General features: G+C 28.7%; 2 protein-coding genes across 7 annotated transcripts in view; one reads left to right on the forward strand and one right to left on the reverse strand.

Annotated features, from left to right (window-relative positions):
* LOC122568882 (RYamide receptor-like) overlaps positions 1–23,781 on the reverse strand; it is a 349,767-nt gene that overhangs the window by 316,789 nt on the left and 9,197 nt on the right. Inside the window, exon 1 of one of the 3 annotated variants that reach the window (XM_043729151.1) lies at positions 15,927–16,261. The exons of the other annotated variants lie outside the window; for them this stretch is intronic. The gene's annotated coding sequence lies outside the window, so the exon portion shown is untranslated. Of the gene's footprint in view, positions 1–15,926; positions 16,262–23,781 lie in introns of those variants that run through there. 3 annotated transcript variants of the gene reach the window in all.
* The window catches only part of LOC122568870, a 30,611-nt gene continuing 25,207 nt past the window's right edge, over positions 18,378–23,781 (forward strand). For 2 of the 4 annotated variants that reach the window (XM_043729112.1, XM_043729111.1), the window contains exon 1: positions 18,378–19,924. Coding sequence is in view for 1 of the 4 variants with exons in the window: in XM_043729111.1 (XP_043585046.1) it covers positions 19,879–19,924 (46 nt within the window). In the remaining 3 variants the exon portion in view is untranslated. The remainder of the gene's footprint in view (positions 19,925–23,781) is intronic. The other 2 variants (XM_043729114.1, XM_043729115.1) reach the window with 2 other exon arrangements.

Here is a 23,781-nt window from a genome sequence, read left to right on the forward strand (position 1 = left end):
CGGTCGAGCTGCTGTCGAGTGGAAATCCATTGTTTCTTTTTACCACACGTTCTCGTTTTTCGATTTACGAGGGCTGCCGCTCCATTTTTTTATTTTTTTCCTTTTTTATTTATTTTGCCAGGAACGAGCGACTAGTTGGCGACTGTCCGAGTTCCGGTTGTGTCGTCCTGATAGTTACATATATTCTTACTTTTACGTCTCTATTTTTCGCTCGTTGTCAACTTTATTGAAATCAGTCGTTTCTAAACCGCTCGTTGTCAACTTTATTGAAATTGACTTCTAAACCGCATACCTGCGTTCTTAAGTATTAACGTGTTTCTTTTTATTTATAAGTATTAACATATTTACAGATCTGGTACTAAACGTTATAATTGACTCAGACTATGAGGGAAACTATTAAACGGTTTATTTGTCATGAAGAAAATTATTCTTAAAAGATGACAATTTAGAATATACAGAAGAAATTTGTAAAATTTAGTTGCAAGAATTATAGAAAAATAATAAATTTACTGTTATATACCGACGCCCATAATTCTTTCATCTGAAACTCATTGAGGAAATTTTAGATAAATCAAATAGAAAATCCAGAGGAGTCTGCTAAAAATCTGAACCTGGCTGAGGAATCAGCTGAAATGTGAAATGCACAAAACCAATTGCCAAAATTTTATTATTCTAATTTTATTATTCATGATTGATGAGACTTTTATTACAACATAGTGCAAAATAATATATTGATAGATTCTTTATGCCACGAACTTCCAAACAAGATGATAATCCTAAATATTTGAATAAGATCCTAAAGATCATTGTATTTTGTCTTATTAAGTGTTCTAATACTTATGAACAAGTATATATACAAGTATAATCAATATATATATAGAAATTCAATATAAGAAACCAGTTTATTTTTCTTCAAAAGAGAGGAAAGTATTGAAATTATAAATGATCTTTTAAACAGTTTCCTTTTGTTAAGGGTTTCCAAAGATTGTTAAGATTTATCCTCATTCTTCTAAGTATTCTAAGACTTGTGATCTTAGGACTTATGTATATAATCAATCAAATTATAAAGCAATACTTTCCAAAGTATGAACATTATCCAGTTACATAATACATCATGCATAAGAATTCAACTCGAAAGATCAATTTCCTTTTCTTAACCCCTTAACCTACAACTACGGGCATAGCCCGTAGTACGATGATCGGGCCAAACGTAAATATTACGGGCATAGCTCGTAGTAAATAATCGGACCAAACGTAAATATTACGGACATAACCCGTAGTACGATGACCGGGCCAAATATAAGTATTACGGGCATAGCCCGTAGTAGATGATCGAGCCAAACGTAAATATTACGGGTGTAGCCCGTAGTACGATGAATCGGGCCAAACGTAAATATTACGGGCATAGCCCGTAGTACAATAATCGGGCTAAACATAAATATTACGGGCATAGCCCGCGGTACGATGATCGGGCCAAATATAAATATTAGCGGCGGCGCCCTCCTAAAGTTATAAATATTTGTGGAATATTTGATAAGTAATTACAACCTGATGCAATAATTGTGGTAGATGCAAGTATTACAAAAAGTTTATTTATACAAAAATCACTAATAGAAAATTAATAATTTGCAATGGTGTGATACAATTCGAAACATTCTGGTAGATGTAAGGGAACTTTGCGCTTCTTACACTCCCACGTTGTTCCTCTACGTTTTTTATTTTTTTGGCAAACTCTACAAGGTTTTGACGGTCTTAATCTTGATGCTGTTGGGTCAATGTGTTTTGGAACATGAGCCCGATGCTTCGCGCGCAGTCTCTCTAGCATACCTCCGGAAGATAATAGTCCTCGTTCTCTATAATTCGGTTTTGTGAGGATGCTTCTCTAGAATTTATGAAAATAAATTTCGATGTGCGAATGTGCCCGAGAATAACTTGAAACTGATCGCGATACGAAGAGATAATGAGAATATATCACGAGCCTTGTCTGTACTATTTGTGGTGGGGCAAATTACAAACCGCGACCGTCGTACCACGAACGATGCCCGTAATATTTACGATTGATCCGATCATCGTACTACACAAGTCGTGCGAATGGCTGGAAGGCTGCGCGAGCTTGTTTACGTTTTCGGCCCAAAATTCTCGAACGTAAATCATAGGTTAAGGGGTTAAATAGAACAAAACCAATCAAATATATAATCGACCTAACATTATATATTTAACAGTGCTATAAAACAACAGTTTCAAAGATAGAAATTATCGAATTAATGGGAACAGCATGGATGACCTATCCGAATCTCATCGAGACGTCATTCGACTGCAAAAATCCTATTACCCGAGATTGTGCAAGATAGAAGAGCAGTGATAATACGATTCCAGATTCTCGTCATTAAAAGCGAAGAACTCTCGTTTCGCGAACACTTGCTTGCTTGAAAGTTCCGGTAATGGCGACAGCCGTATGGAAATCGTTTGTAGATCGTCCAATAAAGATCTCGGGGAACAGGAAGATATCGGAGAAATTACTCATACATGCGGAAACACATAACTTCAAGTGAAACGCGTGTATTAAAACGCTGCTGTAGGAAGCGTTACGGTCTGATTTGCGTAAACGACTCTTCCGAAATTGCTAAAGTCCATGAGTATAGGAGCGAGAGGGTAGGAAGTAAACGTTACTCTCGCATTCTACTATAAACGATGCACCTAAATGAAATTACCCATTAGAAATTAGATCTCAGCTCGAAAGGCGTTCTTCTGCGTCTATGTGCAACCAAAATTTCCACGCTGAAATTAGTATAGTGCGAGTATGTATATAGTGACATTTAGTATTAAATATACATATGTATATGTAATACGTAGCGTTTAGTGGCATTCAGTAAGAAGCGTAATATGTAACTCTGTAGCTATTTCGGGTATGGTACACATGCGGGTGTATACTGTGAAACGACAAAGGACGTGTAAAGTCAAATAAGATTTTTAGTGGAATGAAAGATTTAATTTTCTTTTATTAGAATTTTTGATACACTGTTCGTATTTATGCATTTGCGCGTGTAAAAAATATAAATAAAAAGACGAAAATGTAGAGAACGCACGTAATAATATATACGTAAAAAATATACGAAATATGCAAAGCAAAACATTCTTTATACTTATAGATAAAACGACTTTTTATTTAGGTTCCCGTTTTCTTTCTTCTTTCGATTATGTCCGTATAAATTTGTATGAGCGTCCCATTTTTCACTACTTGACGAGAGTGCATAATAAATAATTCTCTTTTAATCCCACTAAATCCAGGGCAAAATTTATGGACCGCCAGATTTTCCATACAACTTAATAATTAATCACGGTGCTTGATTTTATCTGAAATTTAAAAATTAATAATGTGTACCTAAAAAAACTGTTGAAAATGACAACTGTGAGTTCGTGCTCGCCATCCATATGCAGATGCGCTAGTTACAAGAAACAGTAACTAGAAGACAGTTCTAGTTACAATCGATAGATTCAATCGATAGGTTTAAGATGTTCTTTTGTTTTTATCCCTAGTCCATGTATGTATGTGCAATAAAGGTTCTTTTGGCTCAGAACGGTGTGATAGATTTATCCATTCAATATAATAATAGCTATTGTGATTCTACCTTTGAGTAAAGAAATGACAACAAAAACTGTTTACTGTCAATATAATGACATTATCCATGTGATGCAATAGTACAATAATAAATGAACGAAGCATAAGAGTTTCACATTACGTAGCGTTAAACTTGAACTCTTGTTCCTCTGAATCCAATCTTGATTTCCTTTTAAAAGAATAAGAGCATCGTAAACAAGTAACTACAAGTAAAGGTCTTTATAATTTTTTCAGGTAAAGTAGAGGATTTTACAAGATCTTTAAATAAGATATAAAGTAGATATAACATGAATGAAACTTTAATGCTGTTTTCATGGTTTTCAAACTATATACTAAATCTATTTTAGAATATGGAAAATATAAAAAATGAGTATTACAATGTTAAAAACTCTTTTTATATAAATACAGAGATTTTTTATACACCCTCTAAATAATCATTTTGTGGCCAATTTTTAATGCAAAAGAAACCTTTGGGATATTATGATCTCTTTGATTCTTTTTTTAGATTTATTTCAAAAGAGAGAAATAGGATGAAGGGATTGTTACGCTGTTGAACTAATCTTTTTTGTAGCTGTAGATAGATGGGAGACATTTTAACATAAAAGGGATGTTATTTCTTATCTTTTGTTACCGAGCAAGAGATCAAAGTCTGTTGAAAGAGGTACAACATGTTTCTCATCCCAAGTTCCAGTTAAAATAAATATAAAATATTATTTTCTAGTTGGAAACTAATATTTGTTAGTAGTAAATAAATTTGATAAAAGAGAGACAGATAAGAGATTTGACTTGTGAGATTATTAATAATATTTTGTTACTTATATAATATTAAAAAATATATACAGTAATTATTAAAAGTATTTGTATACCATTGTATTTACATATTATAGTACTTACGTACCAATCAATTAAATTCAAGTATGTTAAATTTCATATTATTTAGTAGTAGTTCCACGTTTGATAACATGCAAATGAAATGTTGAACCTAACAAAAAATGGTCCATTACAAATTGAGTATGTATAAATATTTTTTGTAGCCACTACATATATACATATAAACAAAATTATGCAGAGTTATGATACCTACGGATAAACTTATGTAATACAAATTATTGTATTCTTATTCCCAATTTCTTACGCTATATCAGATTCTTACAGATTTAGCTCTTAGTTATTACATTTTATGTAATACGTAATATTATTAAGAAATGTGCCTACATTTTATAAAACATACTGTTCTGCATAATTCAATTTCGCGACTTCTTGTCTCAATTTCTATAAGAACAAAAACTTCAGGTACACTGAATATATACATATCTGGTTAGAAAAAGTATTTTCATTCACAATTTTATTTTCTCCGTATAATACCTTTCTTAATATCAAATTATAATTATAAGGTTATTTCACATTGTACAGTATAACAAAATTGTCTGTAAAAAATATCTCATACAAATATTTTTTAATTTATTATTCCTCTACTTTACCTAATAGTGATTATTGAAACTTATTATTCGAAATATTATTCGTTATAGTCGCTATAATGTTATAAATGTAATTGAATAAAAATATAATTCAACGCCAAAGTTAAATTATATCGACACACGTTATGATAAAAATACAATTCTTTCTTTTTGTAACATGTAAGTAGAACCATTGAAGTGGTTATAATGAAGCATATAATAATATAATAGCTATAACGAAGTGTTTATTGAACATTTCGGCTAATGTTATACAATAACTTAGCACAAAATTATTGTATTAGCGTGGAATTTCCTTTTGTGATAATTGCTCTTCAGAGGATAAACACATACATGAGATTTCTATATATAGTCTTACACAAACTCTATACATGAAATATTTGCAATTGAAAGATCGAATATTTTATAATATATAAACATACAAGAGATTCTCATTTATGTTAGTCATCAATAATCAAGATTAATAGTGTACTATTAATAACGTAAAAGTCTTCTCAAGATCGATGAAGCAAACATATCAAATTATTTTATATAGTAAACAGTGCTATAATTTTTGTATAAATTTACATACGTGTTTACGTCCATAAAAAGTGTGGAAATAAGCTGCATAATTTTTACAGATAAATTGTTGAAGTACTTTGAAATAATTGACTGAGCTACTTTATACTATTGCACAGACATTGTAAAGAATGAAGTTTGCATTTATAGAGTTAACTAAGGTCAATGTTTTATCTATGTATGCAAACAATTAGTAGATAAAAAATTAGTATAATAGATCATAGGTAACAACAAGTAAAATGTATTATTAATATTTAGTAATCACTTTTTCAAATATAAAAGTTCTCTATAGAATAGAAACATATGTTGGCATAAAATTTTCCTTTTTTGTTTGTTTTATTACAGAAAATGCAATTGAATTTTTATTTATTTTTCAAAAAATTTTGCTAACTTTTTACATAATTTACATAATCTTGAAATCCCTTTTCCCAATTCTGGCTTCCAGCTGGAGCAGCCGTATAATAAATAGCACGATCGATGTGTTTTCCACATCCGTGAATACGAATACGCGGTGTCGTGGATGATATATTTCTCGCACGGACTCATTGCAAATCACGGCCAATATGAACGACATATTTTGAAATTCAAATATTCCCGCCATTGACTTCTACCTCTGTCTGAAATGCTGTATATACCAAATACCAATTACGTGAATGTGAACGATTATTCTTGATGACTATATTTTTGACAACAAATTTTTCCCAACTTTCAATTAAATCGATAATCTGAAATATCGATCATTTCAAATCAAACAAAAATGAAAGGAAATTGTAGCAAATCAACAAAAATCCTAAAGAAGTGACTCGTTGTGAAGTCACACTCAAATATGTTGCAGTTTTTGAAAGATATCGGTATTTTTCAGTCATGTAAGTAACATGGGTGCTAATGCAACTAAAAAAAGACTAAATAAAGAAGAGAAAGAATAAACATAAAACATTCAGAAATGTTTTAAGACTTTGCACATTTGCAATGCACGACATTTAAGAAAAATATGCTATTTAAATAATAAATATTTATATAATGTTTTTATTTTGTTTTATATTAATTCTCTAAGTAACAAGAATGTAGAATTTTTCCTCTTAATTTTATTTATTAAATATTTATTACATTTTGAAAAGTATTATATTTTGAAACATCTTTGAATGTTTTTTTTTTTAAATTTAACAAAATCTTGAATAATGAATTTTATTCATTTTTATAATTAAATATATCTTCATTCATCCTTTTACTGAAAGACAAAGTCTTCTTTGTAAAATTTTTAATAATTCTTCATCTCTATAAGATGCTTACTTTATCAAATAAAAGAGATATGCTTATAAATATAGTAACAATATTTGCATTAGAAAAATAAAAAAAAAATTGTCATTTCTTAAAATAATCAGTTTCTGAGTATACATATACTTCACAGCTAAACATCTTTTATTCGTCTTATGAAAGTGCAGTACGTTAAATACTTTTTAATTGATACGATAAATATTTAGAATTATTATTTTAACAAGGCTTAAAGACGATATTTAACAAATTGTATTTTATAAAAAGCAAATATTATTTTTAAGAAATTATATTTTAAATATTAATTACATTTTAAATATATTAATTTCTATCAATATTATATGTTTATATTAATTATATACATAGAAAGAAGACTGAAAAGGAAACACTCAGCAGATCTCACAAAAGACATAACCTAACAAACACGAAGGTGGTACCCCGCCGATCAAACAGCTAAAAAATTCTACCAAATGTCCAAATTCGGCAAATTGTGAATGTAAAGAATTAAATAAAAAAAAAAATTAATTATATTTTGCACTTTTTAAAATTATAGTTTCCACAAATTTGGTTAGGGTATCCACTAAATCTTCCATCAAAAGCAAAACGACAAAATTTTATCAGTATCATTATGTTATATTGGTTAAAAAGAGAGAGAAAAGCAGGTTACAAAACTTTTCCAGTTTAGACCTTTTAACTCTCAACTAGTCCGCCTAATTTGAGGAGACGCGTGCAGACGATATTCTTTCAAAAACTGACGGCCCACGGTACTTCTGAACAGAGTTTCTCAAATATTTTATTCTTCTGGAAACGTTTCAGCTTGGCTGCAAGAGAAATAAACAAATCTTTGCGTTAGCAGAAAATTGCATTCCTATCTTAGATGTTATCGATCATAGAACAGAGAAACGAAATGGAAGAAAACGTATGGAAGAAAATCATTGGAAATTAAAAAGAAAATCTATATGGATGTGAAGGCGCCAAATCGACACTATTTTTGGTTTTGCTCAATTCAATAACTCCATAAATTGCAGGCAAAAATACTGTTATGCTTTCTTTGATCTTATCTTCTTTTGTTTCATTTCTTCCTAATGTAACATTTTTATATTCAGCGACATGAACATTAATATTCGGACATTTCACGATTCTTTAGTATTATTTAACTTCTCTTTTTCATTTAAGAAAAGTATATGTATTAAATAAATGAGATATATGTTTCTTTACGAAATACAATATTTTAGTATATATATATTTTAGTATATATTAAAAAGTTATTAAAATATATCGAAGATAATTAGAAATTTGTTCTAACATATTAAAGTCAATTAATTAACTATTTTAAATAGATGTATACAACAATATTTCACACATTATAATAGCCGAATATTATTGCAAGTCACTGTACTGAATTTCTAAATCAGTTGTCTTATTTACTTAAAAATATTTTTGAATTGTTTATAATTCCAATGAAGGTTTATTTAGCAAGGTTTGGGATGAACGAGTGATTTTTTAAATATTTGTAACTGGTACTGTTTGAGGATCTCTGAGTTTGAAAAAAACAGGCCAGGTGTGACTACAGTGCGTTGAAAAAGGGTGTCTGCTCGATAGGGACTAGCCACACTGACTACACTACAAAAATGAACAAAATAAAAAATGGGTCGAAGTCCACTTGGGAATTGGAAATAGACTGTTTTAACTTCAACAATCAAACACTGAGCAGTCACATGGTACTCAACACACTGTTCCTTACAAAGCAGAGGTGGAAATAGAAAAATGCTTGAGATACAGTGTGTACATCAAAAATATTGTTTACGTCGAAGAAGACATCATAAGATGTTCTACCGGATTTCAGAGTGAATAACAAGCATACAAAAAATTACGTGTTGTATATCAGCTGTGAATATAATGCAGAGAAAATGAGGTACAATTGTATTCTTTTCTTAGGAATTCAAATCTTAGAAGGATAAAAATATACCGGAAATGAATCCACAGTAATACATAGAAAAGGACGAAGAAAATAACGGAGTTACGTAGTACGAAATAAAACGAACACGGAAGGTAGTAATAATAACTTCAATAGAAAAAGGAGGAATGCAGACTCTTCGAAATACGAACAGGGAAGAAAAGCGAAACAGGGTTAGACTGAGAAGAGAAAGAAAACGAAAATCTGATTGTGGTAAATGCTATTACGATTGCTAACGGTGGATTGATTGAAAATCATCGAGCAAGAACAGTTATAATTTTCTTCAAATAAAGCATATTTTTAATATAAAAGTATCTTACACTTAGTATTATATAGATATGATGATTCAATTTATCTTGCACATTTTATAATAATAGTAATTTTATTTATTTTATTTTTTATATATTTATATATTTTATACTTTCATAATAATACTAATAATAACAATTTCATTAGACAAATAAAATATATTTTGACGTAGTAATATTAATGAAAATTTTGTTTACTTTAGTAATTAAGAAGGTGCTGTACATTTATGAATATACGTGCTATATGAACATGGAATACAATACAAATGAAATACATTTTTAAGGTGAAGTATATTCTCTGTAAAAGACGTCTCAAAAATCCGTTAAATATCATGGTGAATAATTTCCAAACGTTTCCAAACACGATCAGCTGTTAAAATAAATTAGAATGGATGCAATGTAGAATAAGGTAACACGTGTATAGCAAACGTTTGAAAGATCCCTCGGCAAGATTAGGCTTCTGATATGTACATCAGTCTTAGAGAGATTTAGTATAGCTTACAACATTTTGAAAAAGAATTTGCTATAAAAAGTTTGCACGAAAAGAATTATCAGATTTCTACAAGATAATTATAAGAATATCCCTCAAGCTACTCTTAAAAAATTTTTTTTTATTAACTAATAATAAGTAATTTAATTATAATTATTATTATACAATTATTATTAATATTAATATAATAATAAGTAATATATGTACCTTATAATAATTATTAATAATATAATAATAATTAATAATATAATAAGATATTTATGTACCTTAATTCCTAGCAAATTATTATTTTATCAATGTAAACCAATTATTTCATAAAATTCTGTTTCAGGTATAATGTCAAGAATGTACTAATTTAAAATGTACTCAATTAAAGAAGATTTATAGAATTATAAAATTAAGTAGGTAGATAAATCAAAAGGTAAATTGAAACGCAAATTAAAAATCTATTGAATGAAAAGTGTTAAATAAAATAATTGCAAGATTAAAGAAGAAATAAAGTAAAATATACATTACATGTTATTACACATTACATACAATATGTATATTTTCTTCTTTTTTTTTTATTATTTAATTTATACTTTACAATTTGTCCAACTAGACATTTGGTAAATATAATATGTATATGTTACTCTTTTCTGGTAAGGAAGATAGTACTTTTCCTTGGAAGTCTCGTGGAAATCCCACCCGCTTAGTTAGTTTTATTTAGCCTAGAACCATTAAATAGCCGTGGGTCGAAAATTCTGACTTCTACAGCACGTGTTAACTCTAGGGGGTGCATAATCATACGTTTCAAGAGATTCTGTACTTTTGTTAGAAAAACGGAAACAAGGAAAAGGACAAATATATAAATCAGGCACCATCATTTTTAATATTTTGTATGTACATTATTTCGACCATTTGATGAAAATTGTAAAGAAACAAAATGTAAAAACCTTCTCATTTTATTTCCAAATCGTTAATTAATATTAAGATATATATATATATATTTTTTGTTTTTCTATTGTTAATTCTAGCTCCAAAGGCTTGGTGTATATAACCGTTTTTCTTATCACTCACTCCTTCTCGTCACGTCATTTCTAAACGTATAAATCTATAAAAAGCCTACAACTAATATTAATATTTTGTGTATCATATTCAAACAATTAATAAATAATATCCCTCATAATCATACCTCATAACAGATAATAAGAATAAGATCTATTTTTCTAATAATGATAGATAAAGTTTCCCAGAAAAGGCATTTACCAAATGTCCAGCTGGACAAATTGTAAAGTACAAATTAAATAATAAAAAAAAAGAACAGACTTTTTACACGTAATATACGTTATTACGTCACTCTTTAAAATAAAAAGTGCTCAAAATGCTATAGAATACGAATACCGTAATGATCAGCTGATTTGTACTAGTCAGAGTTCATTATATTATGCAAGCACAATAATAATAAGTAAATAATTTGTCAGAATCAACGTTACGTTAACGCATCATTTCGTTTTAATACTTTTTAATTAATTTTTTTTTTTTATTTAATACTTTACATTCACAATTTGTCCAATTTGGATATTTGGTGAATTTTTTAGCTGTTTGATTATTATGTGGGTGGCTACCACCAGCGAGGTACCATCTTCGTGTTTGTTAGGTTATATCCTTTAATTAATTTATGTTATTGAATTCTGTTTTCTAACGTTATGATTATAAAAGGGAATTCCAAAAATTTCGTTAATATTTTCATGGCTATTTCTTCACCCTTTTGCATTTTACAACTTTATAAACTTCCGGAGAAATTGAGGTATCTATAGTATTATAGTAAATTATCTCTTTTCAAATCACAAAGATGTTGCTTATGTCTCTGGTTTGTATAGTGAACTTCTGCAAGATTACATTAATATTCCAATATACTTTTCATATCTTGATAAAACAATATATAATTTACTTTACATTTCTCAACAATGTTATCATTTATATAACCTCTATGCATTATTTCTCTGTTTGGCCGCTAATGGATTGATACTGGTAACCTGTGACCTGTAGCTTGTGACTCGTACAATGTGGCTAATAATATTAGTTTCGCTAGTAATATTATCATTAGTAACATTAATATTATTAGTGAAATTTTACGAGTTAGCATGCAACGCTAGTAAATTCTCTTGCATAATAGCATTACAGTTGGATACAGACAAATAAAGATCTTCGAGTAAATTTTACAAATTACAATTCAGCTAATCTGACTCCTCCATTTCAAGTAAAATTGTAAGATTATAAAATAGAAGTTTGGAACGTGTAACTTATAACTTCTCAATTCACTAATATCATTAATTGATAAATCATTGTACACGGCGGCATAGTATTTAATATAGTATTTATAATATTAACAATTAATAATATAAAATAATAATAATACATAATAATTATGACATAAATATAATAAATAAGAATAATATATTATAATATTTTGGTATAATATTTCTTCCATTTCATGGTCTTACTCACAATTCACAATTCACAAATTCTATTTCTTTCCATAAGTAAAATCAAATTCTTATTTCTTATTTGTTTCTATACTTCGAGCGGTGCATTGTTCAGCGACCAGAAAGTGTCGCCGGACGTAAGGTAAGAAATTTTCAAAGACAATATGTTTTCTATAAAACAAGTAGCGGGACTTTATAGAATCTGCACAGAATAAGCATCCGGCGCGAAGGAAGACAGTTGCTCTTGCGGCTCGGTTGTTTACAACGGAAGGATGGTACGTGCGTCCCTGGGCTTTGGCCAAATGTCTTTATTACCTCACTGTTCTTACAGGCCGCAAATACGGCAAAAGTAACTTTTCCTTACGTTAGTTCAAACATAAGATATATGAACATGGAGCTCAAAGGATATGTTAAAAAAGAACCATAAAGATAAAGAAACTACAGTTACGTTATTACTTATGCTTATGTCAGCTGAGAAAAGTTGAAGGAAAAATTTAGTAAACATCAAATTATTAGAGTTTTTCTTTCGCAGCACAGCATCTACAAAGTAACATAAGGGATTTATTTCGAGAGAACGTCATATATCAGTTGATAATTTACGGAACTTGTATTTTTATTGCTAAGGACGTAGACTGGCTGCGGAAACGATCAACACAACAAGCATAGGAAGAAGACTGAAAGGAAACACCCAGCGGATCTCACAAAGGATATAACCTAACAAACACGAAGATGGTACCCCGCTGGGGGTAGCCACCCACATAATAATCAAACAGCTAAAAAATTCACCAAATGTCCAAATTGGACAAATTGTGAATTGAAATTATTAAATAAAAAAAAAGATCTCACAAAGGATATAACCTACCAACACAAAGATGGTACCCCGCAGGGAGTAGCCACCCACATGATAATCAAACAGCTAAAAAATTCACCAAATGTCTAAATTGGACAAATTGTGAATGTAAAGAATTAAATAAAAAAAAAAAATGGACGCAGTCAGTTTATGAACTATTCGTCGTGCTTAAATTCTGGAAGGCGTGCAGGGAAATTGAAAGAAAGAAGTAACATTTTTCTTCTTTTTTTCATTTTTTCAGGATAAAACTAAGGTTTCTTTTAAAGGTAAAACTATTTTTGTATTTCTGTATTTAAAAGAATACTACAGATTATACATATATGTACATATAATATACATATGTATATTATATAATGTAACATACATATAAAAATACACCAAAATTTCTATTATTCATTTTTTCACAGAAATATAATAATTATTGTATTTTCTTTTAAGGGATAATAAAGAAAGTTTATTCAAGAAAGATTAATATAGTTAGAATTATTATATAAGAAGTTTGGGATGTTGAATGAACAAAGTAGTATTTTATAATATGTAAAAGTAAAATTATTTTCATAAATCCATGACTAAATGTAATTGCATAGATAATTAAATATAATACTTTTAATGTGAGAAATAATTAAATTTAATATTTTTCTGAGATTAAAGATCGCAAGATCCTAGGACACTGGTGACTTTCTATCTGAATATCTTTAAGAGTGCTTATTAAATACACATCAAATAAAGTAATTAATGTATCTTTACGTTATAATTGTAAAAATAATTAACGTATACCCTGTTAACTTTATCACAATATTTACCACATAATTTTATCTGAATCTTGGAGAATCTAGTATATTTATAACAAATGCTAATAATTGCAGAAGAGTTAAGATAACCTAGGTATATTAAGTTATCATTGTATGAGCAATTAAAAATTAGTGTTATAAAAGGTTTTACTTACAGCTGGATTATTTATAATTCTTCATGAGTAAATAAGAAGAAAGTATAAAATATAAATAAAATCTTTTTGAGATTTATTTTTCAACGAAATCATATAAGCATATAACATAGTGATGTATAATGCACATACATCGTATATATAAATATGTCGGAGATGAAAGGACATCGGAGCATTTCTTTTGGAATGTTTAGGAAAACTCCCAATACCCTAAGCCAGACTTTTATTATAGTTACACTTAAGTAATAAAATTAAGAAATAGTTGTAATGTTCTAATCCGATTATGGATGCTCAAAGTTTATGACGATGGGCTTGGACTCCAAGTGACATAATGAGTCACCGAACGTAGAGCCACGCTCACGGGAGGAACGTGTACTAACAGAGGTATGGAATAATTATGCAGCTCTCCTTAAAAATAAAGATTGACCTGAGTGGAGAAAGGACTATATAAGGACAGTTCCACTTGTACTGGGAGTTAGTTAGTTATGGAGAAAGTTATGGAGTTAGTTATTGAAAAAGTTATTGAGAGAAGTACAACTTGTACGTTGAGTCACACCAGGATCGCGTACCATATCGGATTCGTCTTTCCGTGGCCGTGGATTCGTATCGAACCTAAATTCATTGTCATCGACCTCTCGTTTGTCCGACTGCCGTCATTACCTGTAACCTCTTGTAATCATCACCTCGGTACCAATAACGATCAGCTAGAATACATAACCTCGATGGTCAATTCAAGCGAAGATTCGTATAACGCCCAAAATTCCAACATTAACCCGACAAATACATATATGTGTATATAATATACATACATATATGTATGTATTTAAAGACCTAGGCAACGTTCACATTTCTGAATTTAAACAAAATACGTTATCGACAATATGTTATTGCGTCAATTACAGAATTGTTAAAACAAATTGTTTATGCATATTTTTCATTTGCATATGCCTATTTATCGTGCATAATATTTTGCACTAATTGATTCAAATTTTCAGTATGTCTATTGCAAACCACGGTTTTAAGATGAATTTACAAATGAAAATCAAGTGGCATAAAATCTGAAAATTTTCAGAGCCAAGTGATTATTTCTCCACAGCTAATCCAATATTTTAATATTGTTCGTTAAGAAAGTTACTTTTACATACTTACTTTCTAGTTGAAGCGTTCTAAGTGAAGTACCGTCATGTTAAAAACATTCTTGAAGTCGAGTAACATAAATCTTAAGTGCATACATATATAATGAACTTAAAATTTGAAGAATTTAAAAAAACCAAACCTCCAGCGGAAAAACGGGATTCTACATCTTTCTTGTATCTTTTCATAAAGGATTACCTCATAGCAGTTTATAAGTACGTAACGTCAAGCAGTTAATTTGAATTGCTTTTAATTAATTTGTTGCTTTTAGAATAAGCACAAAGTATTTGTTGGAAAAATTAATTTCTCAATAAATTTATATTATTTTGCAATGCATAAAATAAGTACAAAACTTGTCATTAAGAATGTCATACAAAATTGATTACAATAAATTTAATAATATAAAATTTTACAAGCATTCTTTGAATTCAAGCCTCACTTTTAATAAAATATGTAAAACGACTGAATTTATTTATTAGAGAAGGTCATTCATAAAATAAAATTTACAATATTAATAATGACAAAATTTCAAACTAATTATAGAATAACTTCCAAAAATTGTAAATTACTCATTATAATATTATGTGCTGTTAGTCAATAGTTATAATAGGAACGAAAGTACATAAATTGTTTTATTTATTAAAAATGACTATTATTAACTTCAGTTGCATAAAATTTAACATTTCCTTTGAACAATATATATTATTCACCAATTTTTAATTGATACTTCTTTCCTTAATGGATGACAAAATATAGTGAAAAATATAGCGAAAAATATAGTAAGCAACGATTGTGATTAAGCTATGCAAACAGTCTTCATAAATAATTCGTTTAAAACTCTTCTGCACCCACCTTTCTTTGATCCTGAAAAACTGCTGGTTAAAAGATAAGAGATCTAACACACCATAACACAACTCTATAAAAGTTTTTGTCATATTTTTTCTTCAAGATATACATATGGTGAACCGCGTATCACGAACTTTACGTGAAATCGTACAGCCTTCGATACTTTCCAAGAAAATATGTAATTTGAAACGTATTCGATGATTTATCGTGCACGTTGTATTTCATCTTATTCCGTAGTTCTTTGAAACTCTTCGGACAATATTTGTATTATCTTTATATAAGATGTCTTCGAAGTAAGAAGTACCATTATTTTGAAATTTTATATATTACAATTTAAGAATCTACAACTTCTATACGACTTGAAATTTTATACATTTAGTTCTTAAATATATAGATTTAGTTCAAATCATAATAAATACATTAAAATTGAAAAAGTAATATTTTTTTATTATTTTTTAAATCATAATGTTAGAAATTTAATGTAATTTAGATATTTAATATTTATTTTAACTCCATTTAAAAAGAAATTTACCAAGTAATATTTATACATGAATAACATACATAAATGCATATCTACAAATCGAAGAATTATATGTTACTCACATATTACAGTTTTTCCGTAATAAAATTTCTTATTATGATCCTTTTTTTTATAGTAAATCTCAAATAAAAAGACTTTTAGAAATACGATTTCATCTTAATTTGTAATACATATATTACCTACGAAATAATACTTATTTATTTAAAATGTTCCAAACCTAACCTATTTTCCATTATACGTATAATTCTCTGGAACGTTCTGAACAATATCTACATTATCTCCATATAAAATCTCGGAGAAACATATTTCTAGCAAGCCACCACTTAATCTTACTGCTGGAAATATCCGATGAAACTTTCTTCCCTCTCTTTCGCATTTAGATTAGTAAGTAATCTTCTCCACTTCGTTTTTATAGCCAATCGTATCACTTGTTCCTTTCTTGTAGTTATGCATATAGTATACCCGTAAATAGAACAAAGATAGGAAAAAACATCGAAAAAGATACCAATAAAGAAGTACAATCGAAGTCCAAGTATCAGCTTCTACAGCTGGGCACAATGTTCGTATTACACAACGTAAATTTTCAGCTTGAAACAAACGCCAACTATTTAAAGCAGACTACGAAATCGTATTTCAAGGATCGCCAACGCCGCTGGCGTATGATTGTTTTCAACCCAAAATAGAAATTTCACTATGTAAATGTAGACACATAAATAGATACTTATATGCATACATATATATAGATATGTATACATAAATATGTATATATAAATAGCATTTACTTTTGACTTCTGCAATACATTTTTATAATGCCTTGGAATTTATACATTCGCATAATTTTCTCATGACATAAACTGATAATTCGATCACACATTTGGAATTATTGCATTTCAGTAATTTTCATATTTTTAGATGAACAAAATTCGTAAACTAATAAAATGGAGAGAAATTTACGTATATTTACGCGTATATATCATAATTACGATTTACCGATGTGTTAATCATAAATATTCTTCGCAACATAGAATTTCCATACTTCTGCTCATATTTTCATCATTTCTATGCATACGACAGGTATCACAGAAGCAGTCATTTGTGCAGAAATACGTATTATTACACACGAGTGCACGAGTGTTTGACCACTGATGCATTTCCATTGTTCACATTACATTATGGCTGCAAAGTTCAATCGAGATATTTTCGAAACAGAAATTGACAATAACATTTAACATTTACGTATAATCGAAGAAAACGTTAAAATTTACTCATTTAAAGCAATTAATTGTTAATAATGAATATTATTAAATAATTGTAATTATAACAATACGGTCTTAAATTCTTTATTAGAAAATTATAACAAAAATACAGAAATTATACATTATAAATGACAAAATGACTGGATTATTTTTCGATCGATTGATGATGTTTACTGAAATTCTTGTTCAAAGTGTGGTCCGTTCTTCTAAATACAACACTGACAACATTTTTGTGCAGAATCAAACAAACAACCAGTCATTTATGATTTTGATATTCTTGTTATAACTCCGTAATAAAACATTTACGACCCTACATTTATATAAAATGTTTTTCTTATTTCTAATCATAGAATATGCTGACACTGTTTGATGGAATCAAGACGAAATAGGCTGTACATTTAATTATAGTCATAATAACTAAATCTAAATTGGCGAAATAGTTTCTTTGAACTACTTTTTAAATTATAATATTGCAAATTTAATTCAATTTAGATATACATACATAAACCAACAAATGATATCTTACTAACATATTTTAGTCTTTTTTTTTTTTGTAACAAAAGTTCTTGTTACGATGCTCATTCCTATAATAAATATAAAATTAAAAGCTATTATATTATTTTATAGTATACATATTGTACATAGGTATGTACATATATATGTAGATATAGAACGATACTTAATTACCTAGTTGAAATGTAAAAATTCACAAAGCGATAGTCTACTTGAAACCTTGTTACATAAATTATAAATGTATTTCCATTGCCTTAAAAAGAAAGGATTGCATTCTTAAAGCAAAGAAATCCTGCTTTACACTGATATAAGTTTAACCTGATCCGAACCATTTACGCTATAGCTCCATCTCTGTTTACCTCTCTAAATAACGTGTATATAAATCCTACGATTTCGTAACCAAATATTCTTTCAATCGCACGCGACAAAGTGAGTCAATAGCAAGCGCAAACAGAAAAATATCAAAAAAAAGAAAAATGCACCGAACAAACATATAAGTTGGTGACAATCAGGGAAGCATTCCATTTTTCTTACTCATCGTAGCATGTTACTAAGCTTTTGGTCGCCACTATCCAATGAGCGTGAGAAACACTGGCACAATACATATGAAGGCGTATCATTATACACGTTGCGTTTGTTTGGAAGCAATCGCGAGTCGTGACTAACAGACAGTGACGAATATTGGACTCCTCGGGAAAGAAACAGTCGATCGATGACCGTCTGTTCAAAAAGGTCCGATCGAACCGTTATTTGTCGGTGAGTATCTTTCAAGTGGTGAACGGGTTCCATTGTGATAAAAACAGCAACCGAGATCTCTTACGTTAAGTCTTGGTATTAGTGGCCCTGAGCGACTTATACCGCGAGTTCTGTGTGAGTTAATTACCAAAGTAGTGTACTCGTGGAATGAGATACGAATGGTATTAAGCGTGGTGTACGTGTGAATCTGTTGATCGATATCACGAACTCGATACTTTTGCTCATTTCACATTGCACAAACTTCTATTCTACGCCGTGGTTCCACGCATATGTATGTACGAATCGCGGTTTTTGTTCCCGGATCATGCTTATATTACGTATAAAATTGCATTCCCAACAAGACCTAACCTCTTTCTAAGAAATATCGCGGCCACTCGGAGCAAAGTTATCGATTCGGAGCACGTTGATTCTGATCACGTCGGCGAAACAAAACGAACGAACTCGCGAGAACATCTATTGGTTTCTCCGGTATTGAACTGCAAATTGTAATTGTCCGATAACTGTTATATCTCCTTTAAGCGGCAAATGACCTTCAAACGAGTAAAGCTCTTTAAGACCTTTTCTGGTGTGTGAGGTAGTCTGAACCGACAACATCGATTATCTATAAGTTATCAGTGAACTTCGTAGAAAAACTGTCGCAACCAAAATGTCCTCCAAAATAGTTACAAACGAGAAAGTGATTTTACGAAAGAAAAAATGTAAAATGAAAACAAATGAATCGAATGCGATAACGTGACAAGCAGCGATGTAGTATACAGTGGCGTGGTGGATATTTAGAGGAGAAAGTCATTATAAGCCGAAGCAAATATCGACTGTAAATATCGATCGTATGTCACCGTGTGTACGATGTGTCAATGTGTGAAGTGTGTATTTGAGGTTAGATCACCCATTGATGGACCACGTGCGGCTATATGTGCATGGCGCGAACTTTAAAAATGGTGAGTCCACTAATGTTACTTTTAACTAAAGTTTTTATTAATTAAATTAACAAAATGCATGGATCTATCTAGATTAATATATTTTACATTATTATTAATTCATTTACCTATTTATGATCTCTGTATTAAAATAATGTTAAAAGCAGATATAAGAATTTAAAACTAAAGCTCCTCGATGCTAGAAAGGATAAATGAAGTAAATATTAAATAATAATAAATACTAAAAGAATATTATATAATTATAAAATATTGAATATTAAAATATTGATGAATTATAAAATATTGATCTACATTTATATCGTTTATTTTGAATATATATTTTAAATATTGCGTTATCTTACGTATTATGCAGCATGTGATTTGTATATAAAAAAATTAGTTATTGAAAAGCAATATAGTTCAAATCTTTTCTGCATAAATATAAAAGAATAGAATTAATATACTGTTCACAAATTTGATATGCAATCAATGAACAGTGAAAGGCAATGAAGCGGAAGGAACATCAAGACGCTGGAACATTTCATCGTTTTATAGTAAATGTGATGTGAAATTGAAGAATCCGTATATGTATCTATTTACATATGTAGCTCATGTGGCACTCAAATATCTATATGGAGTTCTTTATGTCGTTGGCCATTTGAATAAGGTTGACTTAAAAAGTACAAAGAAACGAGAGTTACGAGATGTGACACGATCAGAAACTTTATACATACTGGAATATGAACAGACTTGTATGAAATCTTATCGGTTTAAGTTTTCATCGAATTCGTCAAATTTATTAGATAAACAGATTTTATAGCATAATATAGTAGACGCACAAACATACTACTTTTTAAAAATATACGATTATTTATTATAATAAATTATTTTAAAAAAGACAAAAATGATGGTAATTTTTCAAAATTATAAGGATTATTTTGAATTTTATTTTTAGTAAAAGTTAATAAATATTAATATTGCTTTTTTGATAATTGAAGGTAATCATAACACAAAATTTATTCGTTATAAAAAACAAAATTTATATTATAATAAATTTTATAATTACTTTTTTAATTTAATATGTAATCTATTTTTAATTCTTATGCTAATATGTATAACAACTTCAAAGAAATATGTTTATATATGAAACATATTTTTGTTATCAATATTAAATATATGTACATAGAATTAAATCTTTATTTTATGTTTCGATTAGTAATATGAGAATAACAAATTGTATAATAAAAATTATAAATAGGTACAAGCTATAATAATAAATTATAATATTATAATAAAGATATTAGTATCGTAATAATTGTGTTATAGTATGTATTTCTATATTTAAAATGATACATTTTTAATAAGTAACTTATAATATAAATAATTTTATTTTTCTGAACTCTCTATTAACCAAGTTGGTGGATCTTAAATCGCTAAGTGTACTTATCGTGTGATATCGACTTCATAGATTAATTTAATGTTGTAAAGTACTGACAAACAATGATTATAATTTGTCATGACTAACATCTATTATAGACATATTAAACTTCTCGAATTCAAAATTTGTATATTTCTAGAAATTTCTTTATAGATGTAATAAATATTTTTAGAACAGATTTTTTTTTAATAAATAATTAATTTTTTACATACGAAGTGCCCCACTAACAATAGAAATCTGAATATTTCCATTGATATTAATTCAACATTAAAAGGAGTAATAAATATTTTTCTTTAAAAATCTCTACCAAAACAGATTTTAATATTAGTAAGAAATTAGCTCTGATATTAGAAAGATTGTTCCTATCATTACCAAATGCTTTTTTAGTTGTTCTTTTCTTACTACTTTCAATATCAACGGGAATAATTTAAATTTCATTATACTCCACGTACATATAATATTTACTTACAAACATTTGATGTTAATAACTGAATTATAAACCGGTTACGTACAGGACATTTTGTGGGATGTGGAATTAGGTTACACATTATTAATTATAATTTATCTAATTGTATACTATACCACCAATATAGAGCAATATCCAGCAGATTACGTACTCTGCTAGCATATTATACCAGCTTACTACAAAATATTAAAGCGAAGTACATATATAGTTCTATCTAATATTATATATTTTTTTTAAAAAAGCATAATTTTTGTGACATATTGAAAATTCCATTCATAATTTTTGTTCTATTATATTGGATTCTTTAGTATGTCACCCTAGAGATATAACTGACACCAGAATTATAAACCGCTGTGGCGCTATATTCTTTAACTATAAATAATGTTATTAATTTATTTTAAACATAAATAATACTGAATAATAGTTTTATTTTATTTAATAGTTCCTATAAAAATATATTCTGCAGTGATATCTAATATACTCCATCATCTAAAAAATTAAAAAAGAACGATTATATCGAACACTTCTGAAATGTAAAGAATTCCTTTACTTCTCGTTACAAAAATAAATAAGATTACATTTAAAAAATGTTTATGTCTATATAGGTAACTCAAGTCTTACGTTATCCTACAGTTCACGTACACATTGTTAAAATAATAATCTGGTTATACTTAAACCATGTAGTAAGCTTCTGATCATGAAAAGTACCAGTATTACATACTCTGCTTGCGTACAATATTTGTTTTAATAGGATTTCATGTGGCAATTTTAATGCCGTCAAGCTTAAGATGAAGCTGTGCTCTCAAGAAATGCGGCTTGAATACACATCACCTATCAGTTCCTTTGATCATGGCGTGTTACAACAATGCGATGGTGTGCATTAAAGAGATTGATAGGCGTTGAAGTAAACCTAGCTTGCTAGACCCTTTTTAATCGATTCACAAACGTGAAAAGAGAACCCCTTTTCGTGAAGTCCACCGTGTAATAAGTGTCAGATTCAGAAAAATATTAAATTAAAGACCAAGAGTTGTACAATATTAAATGTCATATTCCAATTTTCTTAAGATTATGGAACTAACAATTTAAATCTGATATAAGGTAATCTAGCACTTCAATTCGCTGATAATTACATAAAACTTAAGTAATTCTCTATAAACTTTTGATATATGGGACTCTTGTCTATGGAACGATAAAATAAAAAAGTAAAACGATATGAAGATAACCAGATACTGAAATCTCTTGGTATATAATTAAATGAAATTTAGATAAGGAGAGATTGAAATAAATTTGCAGGATAGCTCCTACCGTTATAAAATAATTTTGTATTAGATTTTGCTTTATACTACATTTTTCTTATCGAGATAAATTAATGCGAGAATTACAAAATAGTAAAATAACATGAAAACAATTAGATAATAATATTTGTTCATAATTGAATAATATTTAGGCAGAAAAAGGTTTAAAGTAAATAGAATAATCTAATGTAATGATAAAGTAGCGTTTTGAAATGACTTTATGTAAATTTCTCGCAATTACGTTTCTCTATTAAGACAACATTAATTAATCCATATTTCAAAATTGGATCAAGGGAGTAGAAAACCAGGCGCCTTTAAAATATCGAAATCTTATTTTCCTTGCATTTTTTACAATTTAATATTTGTATAATACTTTGGTAAAATGATATTTTGAGAACCTAAGAAAGGGCAATTATAAGTCTTAATAAGAATGCATTTTTTTTTATTTTAGAGAAAGATTAATTTAAAACCTTAAACGTTATTTTTCCACCTTGCTCCCAGTAGATTTCCAAAACTCTTCAGCCGATTAACTTGAATTTTTTACACGCCATCCTATATTATCTATCTTATAATATAATCTAGGTTGTAGTTTATAATTTCTTCTAAATTATATTTATAATCTATAAATATAATTTTTATAATGTAGTTTTAGTCCGTAGAATTTTTATAAATTTTTATA

The sequence above is a fragment of the Bombus pyrosoma genome, linkage group LG7 (genome assembly GCF_014825855.1).
Source record: "Bombus pyrosoma isolate SC7728 linkage group LG7, ASM1482585v1, whole genome shotgun sequence".
NCBI classification, from domain to species: domain Eukaryota; kingdom Metazoa; phylum Arthropoda; class Insecta; order Hymenoptera; family Apidae; genus Bombus; species Bombus pyrosoma.